The following is a 13,755-nucleotide window of genomic DNA, read 5'->3' on the forward strand; positions in this document are numbered from 1 at the left end:
GACATTGAACAAGTGGAACATTATTATAAATTTCTTAAAAATTTATTACTTGTTCATCCATAAAAATATAAGAAATTATTCAGCAATTTCTTTTACGATATTTCAAAGAATATATGAATGCAATTTTTGCATAGTCTCCAAGATGTATGCAGAATTTAATCTTTAATATATGTCAGATTCAATAATTTCTAACATTGCAAGTAATAACAATGTATAATAACATGACTAATACGAGCAATCTTTAAAAGTAATTGACGTCAATTCGTATCATTCTCTGCAGGGAATGATGAACAATAAATACATGCCTCATGTATTTAAATAACATTAGTCATGCTCATTGTTATTCTTATACTTTGATGTTTCAATGCAATTTTCTTAATATTCTTTTTAGGTATTCAAAACCCACTATAAAATTGCATCAATAATAATCATTTTTTAATGATTCTTTAGTTGTATTCACATAAATGCAATCATTTTTTTCGACAAATATAAAACATTTACTTCAGGAAATGTTTGTCAAAATCTATATCGATACTAGATTACTTTTCATTGTCCTCAAAGAATACAAGAACATATATATAAATATATATTCATCTCTTTCATTATATATCCATCAACTATATAATGAATATTACGTTTGCATAATCTTCAGGATATATGCAAGATTTTATTGAGGACGCATAATCATCAGGATATATGCAATATTTTATCGAGGATGCATAATCTTCAGAATATATGCAATATTTTATCGATGATGCATAATCTTTGAGATATATGCAATATTTTATCGAGGATACATAATCTTCAGGATATATGTATAATTTATATAGATTTTCTCTATCATATCATAAGCAAACATATATTGTAAATATTATGAATGATATGAACATAATATGTATACATATATATGAAATCAATAATAAATATATAAAAACATATACATACATATATAATATATAGATATATAGATAAAAAAAAAAGAAAATAAAGAATTCTTGAAATTGTTTCAGTCAGATAAGTATATATATAAATATATATTTAGTGTATCATGACTTTGAAACAATTCAAGAACTTTAACAAAATACTTACATTGGGACTTGGGCAGAGACTCATGCTTGAAGCTTGGGCAGAGACTCGTGCTGATAACGTGTTATAAAATAATATAAAATAATATAAAGTAGATGAGAGGAAAGAAGAAGAAGATGAAGAGAGAAAGAGAAAGTGAATGAGAATTTCTGAGTTGTTTATTCCAATGGGATGAATCCCTATTTATACAAATACAAGAGTGAAATATTAAGAAACTAAGAAAAAGGGAAACTAAGAAGAAGAGGAATGTTGATTACAATTAATGATAATAAATAAAAAATTTGGACATCCACATAATTATTAATATTTATAAGAGATCTATCTTTTTTTATTCTTTATTAAAAGGGAATGACTTTCTCATACTTTTTGAAGAAGTAACCATTCCACTTCTTTTTTTTTTTTTTTTGAATGGAAAATCATCATTTTATTAACCATTGAATTCAGTTACCAAATCAGGTAACAAATCAATTGGGACAGACCCCAAATTGAAAGTGCAATCAGGATAGAATAAAGAAGCTCTAGCAAAGTTATGAGCCACTTTATTAGCTGATCGCCTAATAAAAAAGATAGAAACATTTTGAAGTTCTTTAAGTAATGCCTTACAATCGTTAACCACTTGACCAAACATGGAAATCATATCAATTGAACTACGCAAGGCTTGAACAAACACTAAACAGTCGGTTTCAAGGATAACTTGAGTTGGTTGATTACGCTTGATCCAACTTAAAGCTTCCTTGACTCCCAAAGCTTCCACAAATTCAGGTGTAGCCGAACCATTGAAACGTTTGGTCACCCCTTCAATCAATAATCCTTGTGAATTACGAACAACAAAACCAAAACCAAATTGAGTTGTGTTTGCGAATATAGCAGCGTCAACATTAACCTTAAAACTATCTCCATATGGTGGCTGCCATTGCTCAGCACCGTCACCTGGAATTAGACCAGGATTCGGGTATGTAACATCAGAATGCTGAGCCGTTTGCCATTGATTAAGGTATGTTCTTGCTAACAACACTATACTTTCAACACTTACCAATTTGTTATTCCAAACTTTGTCATTCCTCGCATTCCACAGAGACCAACAAAGGGCAATCAAAAGTCTCCTCTGATCTGCATCTAACACCAGAAAAACCGAGGAACACCAGTCAAAAAAGTTCTCCTGCTGCTGGTTTACCACCGTGCCAATGCCGACTCTATTCCAGCAAAGAGCAGCTGCTGGGCAAGACACGAGGGCATGGAAAGTTGTCTCCTCGTGGTTGTTACAAACTGGGCAGACGAGAGACACGGCCACATGTCTTGTTCGCAACTGTGTCATGGTTGGAAGACAGCCTTGACAGGCCCTCCACACCATATTTTTCATCTTCGGAGGAGCTTTCACTGCCCAGAATTTTTTCCAGAATGTTGCAGCAACATTGCTATCTTGACCATCTTCCCCATTAATCTCTTGGGCTAAACGATATGCACTTTTAACAGTAAACCACCCAGAGATCTCACCCTTCCATGTTAGATGATCTCGGTCTTGACTAAATTGGAGAGGAATGGACAAAATCAGATTTTGGTCTCGCTCAAGGAACAAATCTGCTATTAATTCTTCGTCCCAACCCGAGCCATCCATTGCCATTAAATTACAAACTTTGGCATTTTGAAGAGCAGGATGTGAAGTTGACACAAAAGAATTCTGAGAATCTGGGAGCCACGGTTCACCAAGGACTGAGATAGTAGAGCCATTACCAATTGACCAACACACACCATGAGTCAAGATTTGACGAGCTTCGAGAACACTACGCCAAACATAACTTGGGTTATTTCCAATTTCAGCAGTGAAAAAAGTACCTCGAGGGTAGTATCTTGCTTTGAAAATCCTAGCCACAAGAGTTTCTGGATTAGTAAGCAAACGCCACCCTTGCTTTCCCAAAAGCGCCAAGTTAAAGCTTCTCAAATTTCGAAACCCCATGCCTCCTTTAGTTTTGTGTTTGCAAAGCTTTTTCCATGACATCCAATGAATACCTGATGAAGAATTATTTGATGATTGCCACCAAAATTTGGACATCAAGCTTTCCATATCTCGCGTGACCTCTTGCGGGATCAAAAATACACTCATAGCATAACTTGGAAGAGCTTGTGCGACTGTTTTAATCAAAATCTCTTTCCCTGCCCTTGAAAGAAACTTCGTACCATAACTCAGAAGTCTACTCTTCACTTTGTTTTTCAAAAACCCCAAGGCTGCTGATTTGTTTCTTCCCATAGAGCTAGGAAGACCCAAGTACAAACTTCCTTCAGTAGCCGTGACCATGCCCAAAATGGAGTTGATTCGATCTTTTATAGAGTTCAAAGTATTAGTACTATAAAAGATTGATGACTTAGCTAGATTCACCTTCTGACCAGAAGCCAATTCAAACTTGGATAGTACTTCAATAACCCGCCGAGCCTCAGATTCAGTAGCCTTGCAGTATAGGTAGCTATCGTCTGCAAAGAGCATATGGGATACTCTAGGAGCACCATTTGCCACTTTACATCCATGAAGCCAACCATTTTGTTCATATTTCTTCAGTAAAGCTGTGAAACCTTCGGCGCAAAGGATAAAAAGATATGGGGATAAGGGGTCACCCTGCCTTATACCTCTTGTAGGAATGATTGGGCCAACTTCGTTATTACCATGAGTCACACAATAGTTAGCCGATTTCACACACTTCATGATAAGCCGAACCCAATTCTCAATAAAACCAAGCTTTCGTAGCATTGCTTCAAGAAAATTCCATTCAATTCGATCATACGCCTTACTCATGTCAAGTTTTAAAGCCATGAAACCTTCCTTACCTTTTCGTTTCCTCTTTAGGTAGTGTAAAATCTCAAAAGAAACAAGAATGTTATCTGAGATTAGTCTACCTGGGATGAAGGCACTTTGGTTTTCAGAAATGATGGAGTCCATGAATGGTTTCATTCTATTAACCATGACTTTTGTGATGATTTTAAACAAGACATTACATAAAGCGATAGGCCGAAGATCAGACATACGTTCTGGGTTTCTCGTCTTTGGAATGAGAACAACATTAGCATCTCCACAATGATCAGCAAGAGTTCCATGTTCAAAGAAACAACGCACATTTTCCACTACTTTACTTCCCACAATCGGCCAGCATTTTTGAAAGAACGCAGGTGTCATCCCGTCAGGTCCCGGGCTCTTGTCAGGGTGCATTTGGAAGACTGCTTTTCGAACCTCCTCTTCAGTAACTGCTTGACAAAGTTCCAAGTTAACACCCTCCGACACTGTAGTTGATACACAATCGACCACTTCAGTACAAACACTACCCGAAGATGTGAATAAATTGTTGAAATAATCGGCTACAACAGATGGTAAACCCGAGTCCCATGAAACCCAATTACCATTAGCATCACGAAGCTCATTCAGCTGATTATTCTTCTTTCTATTACTAGCCGCCTTATGAAAATAACTACTATTTTGATCCCCTTCCCGTAACCAAAACTGTTTCGCTCTTTGCTTCCAGTAGCTTTCTCTTTGGTCAAGAGCTTCATAAAGCTTCTTCTTTATCTCGGCATACCTCTGAACTGAGATGGAGTCTCGCAAGCCTTGAAGTTTCTTCAAATCAGCCTTGTGACGTCTAATTCGTTGATTAATAGAACCCGTCAATTCCTTACCCCATACAGAAAGTCTCTCGGCACAAAGCTTGAGTTTATGGGAGATACTCTCATTTTGTTCTTGGGACCAGACATCACGCACAATTTCTAAGCACAAAGGTTCCTTCAACCATGAATTTTCAAACCGAAAACGATGGTTAGGAGTAAAATTATTAGCCGCAATGGGTTCAAGAAACAAAGGAGAATGATCCGAAGTAGCAAAACCCAAATTAGAGAGCACAGCCGATTGAAAAATCTGATTCCAAGAATTAGAGATTAGAGCTCTATCAAGACGTACCTCAATCCATGCACTTGTGGCTCTACCTTTTTCCCAAGTGAACTGATGACCTTGTAGTTCAAGATCTTCCAAACCACAATTCAACAGAGTTTGTTGGAACCCCGTTAATAACCATTGGGGATAAGGACGTCCACCTCTCTTGTCTTCTTGATGAACAATATTATTGATATCTCCAATAACACACCAAGGGAGCGAAGATCGGTTTTTGAGGCTTTCAAGCAAAGCCCAAGATTCACTTCTTCTATTACGATTTGGCTCTCCATAAAAACCAGTAAGACGCCAATCCGGGGTTGTTGAAGACATTGAAATTTGAATATCAATGTGATTATTAGAGTAACCCAACAAAGTGCCATCCTCCTTATTTTTCCAAAGAAAGGCCATCCCACCCGAAGCCCCAGTAGCTTCAACCACAAAGACTCCTTCAAAATGTAACGATTGGGCCAAGCCCACCACTTTTGACTTATGACACTTAGTTTCACACAAGAAGATAAAATCGGGTCTCTTTTGAAACACAAGTTCCTTAAGGAATTGAACAGTCCGTTGGTTCCCAAGCCCCCGGCAATTCCAGCTCAACACATTCATAATTCTTGGCGGGCCTGGATACCAGCACCCGCCTCGAGCATGTTTTTTGAAATCGTATCGTGAGTTGTAGTATCATTGTCAACCAAACTAGAAATATCCATATTTTTAACTCCTTGACTATGACTAAGCCCCACACGGCCCAATTCATTTTTATTAGTGTCATCAGGCCCAACTTCCTTTTCCAAACCCATTCTCCTTCTTTTATTATCAATAAAAGTCAATCCTGGATTCAAATCTATCCCAGTTGGTGCCACACCATCATTCTCATCATTCTTCCTTAAATCATGGGATTTTTCCAAATCAACATTAACATTGATAGAACGTGAATCGTGGGACATTAATGAAGATACCTGATTCATGGCTCTCCCTTGATTCTCTCGGCCTGCTGGGATGTGATTGCTCCGGTCACCACCTCGCGAACTGCCTGCTCCGGGGGAGTTCTTGACTGCCAGACCCGACTTCAACCACCGTGAACCATCAGCATAGTTTCGTCTTCTCGGTGCCGCTTTTAATTCAAGGCTATATTCTTGCACAAGTTGATCTTTCGGAGTGTCAAATAGCTTTTCGCAGAACTTCTCGGAGTGTCCAAGAACACCACAAAGAAAACAAAAGGTTGGCAAGTCTTCATATTTGAACAGAACTTCACATTTCGGGCCCCCCACTATTTCAAGTTTCTTCTTTTTTTTCAGTGGTTTGTCCACTCTAATCTTCACTCGTATACGCAAATAATCCCGCCAAACACCAGAAAAATTATTTGGATCAGATTTGATAAAGGTGCCAATGTAATTACCCACTCCCTGTAGAATTCTGTCAGACATGAAGCCTACAGTCATATTATGCAATTGGACCCATAGATCAAGCTTCACCAATGGTATGTTCCTAGGATTCTCTCCCTGCTTCACTCTTTCAAATATAAGGGGTGCACGATCAAACGTCCACGGACTCCCCTCGATTACTCGTTCTATGTCAACTTCATGATAAAATTGAAAAAGAAAAAGATTTGGGTCTAGTTCCTTCACATACAAACCTCTACCCGGCTGCCAAAGAGTGGCAATTTTGTTTTGCATCGCCTGAAAATCGATAGCCCGATTAGTGAGAAATCGACCTACCAAAAGCCACCTATCATCAATCTCAGCCAAACCGTCCGCCCCTGCTTCGAAGATAAGCCCCTCTTCATCATCATCATGTATTGTAAATGCCTCATATTGCTCTTCCATGTTGATCAAATAAGCCAAAAAACCACCAGACAGAGAGGACAAAACGCAACCAAAACACCAGAAATAAAGAATTTTTAATCTCAGACAAACAAAATCAGAAACAAACGGATCAATCAAAACAGGCCAACCATGTCATTTGACAAGACTCAGTTTGAGTAGGATTAGGTTTAGGAATATTTAATTTGTTATTATCAGTTTCTTATCGACCGAAGAGTTTTTTTTTTTACAACAATAAATATTTAAACAACGATCTTTTGTATAACCATTCCACTTCTACTCAATAGTAGAAGTAAAGATATTCCAATACTCTCTTTGTTATAGGGTTTTTACATTTTAAGAAAAAATTATTACAGTAAAAATAAGATTATTTTCTATTAGAATATCTTAAATCCGTTCTACATAATTTTCCAAAAATATAATACATCAAATTCCTAATCCACTCAAACAATGTAATTCACTTAATAGCAATCTAACTAGATATTACCATACATAACCAGTCACAATATAAATAATTATATTCTCCGCTTTATACCAAACACTTCCTAAAAATAAAATCTTATTCATTTTCCATTGTCCCCAAGTAAGCATACCAAAATATTAATGGTGTTATCCCTTCTCTACTATTTAATGACTGAATTTCTTCACTCAAAACGAATAAACTGACATTCATAATATGATAGGGGCAGACCCACATAAAGGCGAGGGAGCGCACTCGGCCCCCTAAAAAAATCAGAAAAAAAAATAACATATACATTTTAGCTAATTACTACATATATTTATAAATAAAAGTTAAACATAAAACAAGTTTTAGTATAATAACAAAATTATTTTATGTATATACTGGAGGTCATAAATTTTTTATTCCAACATGTTTACTTTAGTATTTGTATTTTACTTTTTGAACCTCTACCAATAAAACTTATATTTAGTGTCTTAATTATTGAACCCAATATTTTTATTGTTATTTTTTTTATACTACATTTAATACTAAAATACTAATTTGTATTAATTTGTCCGTTTTATAAATCTTCGACTTTATAGTTCTGTATTGTTCCTAATGAATGCTAAATTATATTGCTTTTATTTAATTGTTTCTGGTAACTAGTAACTACCCCGGGAATTAAGATAAATAGTTGCTGTGCATGAAGCTGAGTCTTGTATTAGAAAAAAGAATGATAAACAGAAATCACAATGAATGAAGACCATATTTACAGGTTAAAAGAAGAAACATTTCTATACATTTTCATGCAGATGTAATGGCCATTTTCACGTGCGAATATTACTGAATCTTTAACCTTGGAACTTTCAAGCAGACACAGATGTGAAGAAAATAATCAGGATTCATCAAGCTGTTGGCGACCCAAGAGAAGGGTATCTCTGGTTTCGGTTCAATACCTTGAATTCGAATGAGCTTAATTTCAACATTATCATCAGATATGTTGCAAGATTTTGTAGGTTTGCATAAAACCTCACCTACATCTTTAGCCATGCTTGCATCATCTTCTACTGAAGTTTGTGTCTCCTCTTCTTCTTCGCCTTTCTGTTTTGACGATTCTTCATCCGCCAAAGAATTTTCTGGGAAATACTCTGGCAGAAGGCTTTTCACAGCATCATGTAAGGTGAGACATTTACCTGGTTTAAAAAATTAGAAGAAAAAAAACAAAGAGCAATTAATTTCCTAATTAATGCTTAAGATTTTGTTTCTGTGATCATTCCCTTCCAATTTCAATGAAATCTTAAATTCACTAAGTTATTGCAAAAAAATGTCAAGCCATTCATTCCTAGTCCCAAATTAAAATAGACCAAGATAAAACATATTGCATGTAAAAGCCGGAATTTCCCATGATAAACCACACTAACAAAATTCTTATAACTTCTCCATAATTGGGGGTGGGTGAGTGTGAATCTCCTTTTTTTGATGACAACATTTATAGAAGTAAGACAATTAAATTAATACTCAAATTCATGCAAATGCATCTTAAATTAGTCCCTCGAAAATGAAAGACACTCTCACTGCTACAATTAATGCACTGAAAGTAAACAGGTAAGAATACAACATTCACATAAGCATTTCCATGAACATAGGATTTTTCTTACCCTCTTGACAGTTGACAGGTTGATTTATATAAGCGATTTTGTCCCAAGTATCAATAGGCGGTGCGTCTTCTAAATCATTAACATCTTCACTAACACTCCAAACATACAGACGAATTGGAACTCGGCCTACCACCAAAATGTCAAATAATTAAGATATGTATTCAAATTAAAGAAGGGCAACAAAGTTAGCCCAAACATTTTCCAAATACACACTAAAAAAAAAAAGAGGGCTTCTTATTTCACAATAGTTATGATAAAAAAATATAAACCAAAAGAATAATGAACTGAAAAACATGTAATTTTCAAATCTACCAAATCTTGTTAAGATAGGAAAATATCCAGATATGATAAAACAGTAGCATTAGACTTAAGTAATATGAAGAAATGTCACTGCAGAACAGGAGACCCAAGAGGCTGGATCACTATTTTATATAAAGTAACATGGTGTAACGCCCACTTCTAACCTAAACAACCTTAGCAGACACAAAACCCTTAAATATTATCATCGATATTTAATAATGAATGGAGAAAGAAAAATTAGAGAAGGGAAATGAGATTGAGAAAAACGCAAAGGTGTAGCTTTAAATAGGCCACCTAGGCAGTGTAGAGGAAAAAGGGTGCTAGTGAGTTTAGGGTGGTCTAGTTGATTAAGGCTGGTTTGGATTGATCTTATGTTGGATTGTACTATATGTTGCTACGGTTTGCAGTATATGTTATACTGGCTCTTAGTACTGAACATAAATCCCATTTGAAAGTTGCCAAAGGCCCAAAGCTTCCAACTAAATCAAGGAGTAATGTAAGAAATTGCTTACTAAACTATCAAAGAAAAGATATAAGATCCTCTTATTCTTTCCAAGATCTTAGCAAAGATTGGGGAAGCTTTCTGCACCAAGATCCTCTTATTCTGTCTCGATACCTATGCTTCTAATAGTTCTTGCTTTTATGTATTGAGAAATGCAGGTTTTGTGTATTAGTTTGTAGTTTTTCAAATGTTTATAATTGTTGGTTACCACGGTTTTCCTCCGGCACAACTGAGGCTCCCTAATAAATTTAGGAGGAGGCCAGTCAGACACATAACCTTTCATCTCTTCTAAAAGAATAAAAGACTCCAAAGGACACTCTCATAGACAACACATCTCTAGGTACAATCTCGCCTAACAAAAAATAAAAAAGATAAAAAATCCACCCATTTCTCTATTGAGGATTTCAGGTGAACAGGAAGGAAGTACCAAAAGAGGTAAATTATAAATCTAACTTCTAACGGGAATATTAATATGACAATGAAATACTTAACATGAACCATGGTTGAAAAATTCACAAAATAACTTTGACCGTCACCTAGCTTTAGTACAAGTCAAATATAAATTAGAATAAACAATATCCTTGTTTTATACATTTACTTTTAGACCCAAAATCTTGGAGCCATGAATAGCTTTTGGCTTCAGCCTCAAAAATAGACATTCAAATATCTAGCTTTTCTGGAAATATAAATCAAATTTTCCAGAATATTTATCTACAATTCTATTGTGTGCACTTCACGAGCCTGTCACAAAAATTACAACCTACACAAGTATCAGTAAACTGGCTCACCTGCCTTATCCCGTCCAGCATGATCAGTTTCATCGACACATAGTCCTGATCCTAGTGAATTTGATGTCACAGTGTATTCATCTGAAACAATTCCAAGCTTAAGTTTGGATGACACACGTACAAAGACTTCCAAATTACCTACAAAAAACAATAAATATTAGTTCAGACACAACAAAGCTTGATGAGGCAGTGAAAAGTTTTCAATTCATTCATAGCATAAGTAATATTCAATAACTAGAACTTTTGATAGCAGGATGAGACTGATATACCCTATAGCAAACCTTAAATAATCACTCCAAAATACTAGAATGCTAGGCAATACCATAATATCACAAATCAATTGTATCCATCTATGAAAAAGTAGATAACTCACAAATGCTTGGACTACTGTTTAAAACAATAACTAGTCACTTAACTACAAGGGATAAAATGATAGAAATAAGTGTGGGGCGTAGTGATAATGATTCCTTATTTTTGTTGTGATTTGATTAACTAAGTGATTATATTAGTTGGGAACTATAATATATTATTTATAAGATTTGAAAATGGTTAACATTGATACTTTATGAACTCGATTCACAGTTTTCTTGCACATTCTCTCTTGTACCCTTCTCAATTCTGTTTTTCATGGTACAATGTCACAAACAACACCACCTAGCAAAATAAGTGGATTATCATATATATCGATACATATATATATATATATATATATACTGTCTGTGGTATACTTTGCATTACTTATTGTATAATGACGTTTCATCAATTACTAACTCCATTCTCTTCAGGAAAAAGGCCAAACCTTAATAAGTTTTTATGTTTAGGAAAGGACAATACACAGTGATTATGCAAAAATGTGATCAATTTGAAGACATACCATTCAAAACAGAACGCCAGAGTTCCACTTGATCAGCTTGAGACATGTTCATTACATTCTTGCAGTTTCCATTAATTATATATGCTGCCTGTATTATACCAGAAACCATTAAAAACAATGAAATTATCTGTATGTGTTTTGTCTACATCATATCTCTGTTAAGGAATTTCGAGAAATGAAGTGAAATTCTCTTTGGTGAAAAACAGGAGGATTGCTCGTTTATCAAATAGACGGACAAAATCATATACCTACCTCCTTCAGTGAGTTAATAAAGTTCCACTTTATACTATCTTCACCTTCACAGGGTAATAATATAGTTCCTGGATACCCTCTAAAATGCACCTGCACATAGGAAGTTCAAAACTTAATATAGTAGTTTGCCAACTTGTTGCCTACATGCAGGTAAGTTATGGTACAAATTTCACATCATTCAAAGCCAAAAGTCATCTAATTATAGGTAATAATTAAAAGGTACAGTATCAATCTTTACTTACAATAGTTCCTCTGCAAATTTTTAAATAAAAGAAAAATGATGAATGTTGTCAGTTATAAATAGAAAAAAAAAAAAAAGATCAAATTTGTACCGTCAAATTCCAAGGTCTCTCTGGTTCTGCACACAGAAGATCAAATAGAACCCCTGTTGGTACATACCTGAACAAATAAAAAATAACCTCAAGCATCTAAGAACACAAAGTGTATTTTGTTAATAGAGTTGTAACAAGCATGGGACAGCAGACAAGAGAATGGAAAATATGATAAACGAAATGGTTTTCTGCTATTGCCAAATCTTTCTTGACTCGATTCATGAAACATTTATGAGCTTATTAACCCTTAAAGAGGGTTAAGGAACTAGCTACTCAGCAATGAAGGCTGTTCATTAATACTTAAACCAGTACAGAAATCTCGGGCACATCACAACAGCAGACAACCTTTCCAAAAAAGAAAATGGCATATCATCAAAAAAATTTCTTATTCAATTTTTCCAAATGAAACTTAGCATGCTAATGTAGGGTTTCATCAGATTTCTCTTGGAAGAATATTGATAGTAATTGCTTCTGTCTAGATTAAACAAAGTCAAACTATGTAATCTCTTTTCGCTTTCTAATTCTTGGTCACTCACCAGCCTGTAATCTCTTTCTGCTATTGTAATAATTATTTGCAATGATTCATCTCTGTGATGTATTCCATTATTGACGTTCCAAAGTGGTAAAATGTGTACTATAATGCACACACACATATATATATATATATATATTTGTATATAAATGCAATAAATTAGCTATACCATTTCAGTGGCAATCCTCTGTATTCAAACCAAATGGTGTCAACACCAGGAGGAAGTGTACTACTGAAGTGGGGTTTAATTTGAGAAGCCAACAAAGGAAGGTATCCTAGCCGAGGAGCCAAAATCTGAAACAAGAAAAGAAGCTGATATAGTTCAAAAAGAAAAAGTTTTGCGTGACACCATTGATATTCTACTTAGTTACTAATGAACATACAATACAAGTACATGAGAAATTCATTGATTTAGAAGAACTAAACTACGAAAGTTAAAGCCCACCAAACCAGGGATAAAAACCAAAGTTACACCAAGATAATTTCAAGGCAAAGCATTTGCAAAATATGTCAAAATCAAAATAAAAAATTAATTAAAAAAGAAAACCCAGATTAATGTCATTGTGTGTTAAATAAAACTAAATGAAAAATGTTTTTGCTTTACAAAATCACGTTTTACATGAAAAAACAGGTATCACAAATAGAAAGTAACCCTACCCAGGAAGAGGAAAATGCAATAAAACCATCCAAACCTGGAATCATAAATATGAAAATTGTATGGTTTTATGGTTGAGATAATAAAAAAGGTAACATACTAGGGCTGGAGGAGGAGAAGGAACAGTGGTGACTTCGGATTCGTGAAGATGAATCTGAAGTGGGATCGCTCCTTGCCAAACAAACTTTCTTGCTTCCCAATTAGTCATCCTCCCTCTTACTCCCACAGATCATTCACACAAACACACACACTTTTACTCTCTCTCTCTCTCGTAGAGGTGGTGATGAGCACAGTTGAATTGAATTTGGTTTTGGTTTTGGAACGACAAAATTAATGGGAAGAAGCAAACACAGACTCCGAGCCAAAGGAGCCAATTTTAATTTAAGGGTATTTTTATTTTTCTACCCCAAAACAGTTTTTTTATTATTATTATTTTTACGAAATTTTACCCAAAAACTCCTAAATTATAACCCTTTAATTTATTGTGAAAATTTGCATACAATACACAATACACAAAAAAAAAAAAAAAAAAATTTACAAAATTATTATATCACGAAATTTTAAATATTTTTACAATTTTTTTTATTTTATTTACAAAAATACG

The 13,755-nt window shown here is 34.8% G+C and overlaps 2 protein-coding genes across 2 annotated transcripts; both read right to left on the reverse strand.

The window, feature by feature from the left end:
* Positions 1 to 1,513: 1,513 nt before the first annotated feature.
* On the reverse strand, positions 1,514 to 5,602 carry LOC115704325 (uncharacterized). Its single transcript, XM_061118179.1, has one exon. The coding sequence runs from the start codon at positions 5,600 to 5,602 to the stop codon at positions 1,514 to 1,516; it is 4,089 nt and encodes a 1,362-aa protein (XP_060974162.1).
* Positions 5,603 to 7,952: 2,350 nt separating this feature from the next.
* Positions 7,953 to 13,529, reverse strand: LOC115695958 (autophagy protein 5). Its single transcript, XM_030623065.2, has 8 exons — positions 13,252 to 13,529; positions 12,666 to 12,790; positions 11,965 to 12,031; positions 11,633 to 11,722; positions 11,381 to 11,468; positions 10,507 to 10,644; positions 8,917 to 9,042; positions 7,953 to 8,451 (listed from the first exon to the last, which is right to left on the reverse strand). Exons 1-8 carry the CDS (start codon positions 13,357 to 13,359, stop codon positions 8,099 to 8,101), a joined length of 1,095 nt encoding a protein of 364 aa, XP_030478925.1. The 5' UTR covers positions 13,360 to 13,529; the 3' UTR covers positions 7,953 to 8,098.
* Between the last annotated feature and the right edge of the window lie 226 nt (positions 13,530 to 13,755).

The sequence above is a fragment of the Cannabis sativa genome, chromosome 6 (assembly GCF_029168945.1).
Source record: "Cannabis sativa cultivar Pink pepper isolate KNU-18-1 chromosome 6, ASM2916894v1, whole genome shotgun sequence".
Lineage (NCBI taxonomy): Eukaryota > Viridiplantae > Streptophyta > Magnoliopsida > Rosales > Cannabaceae > Cannabis > Cannabis sativa.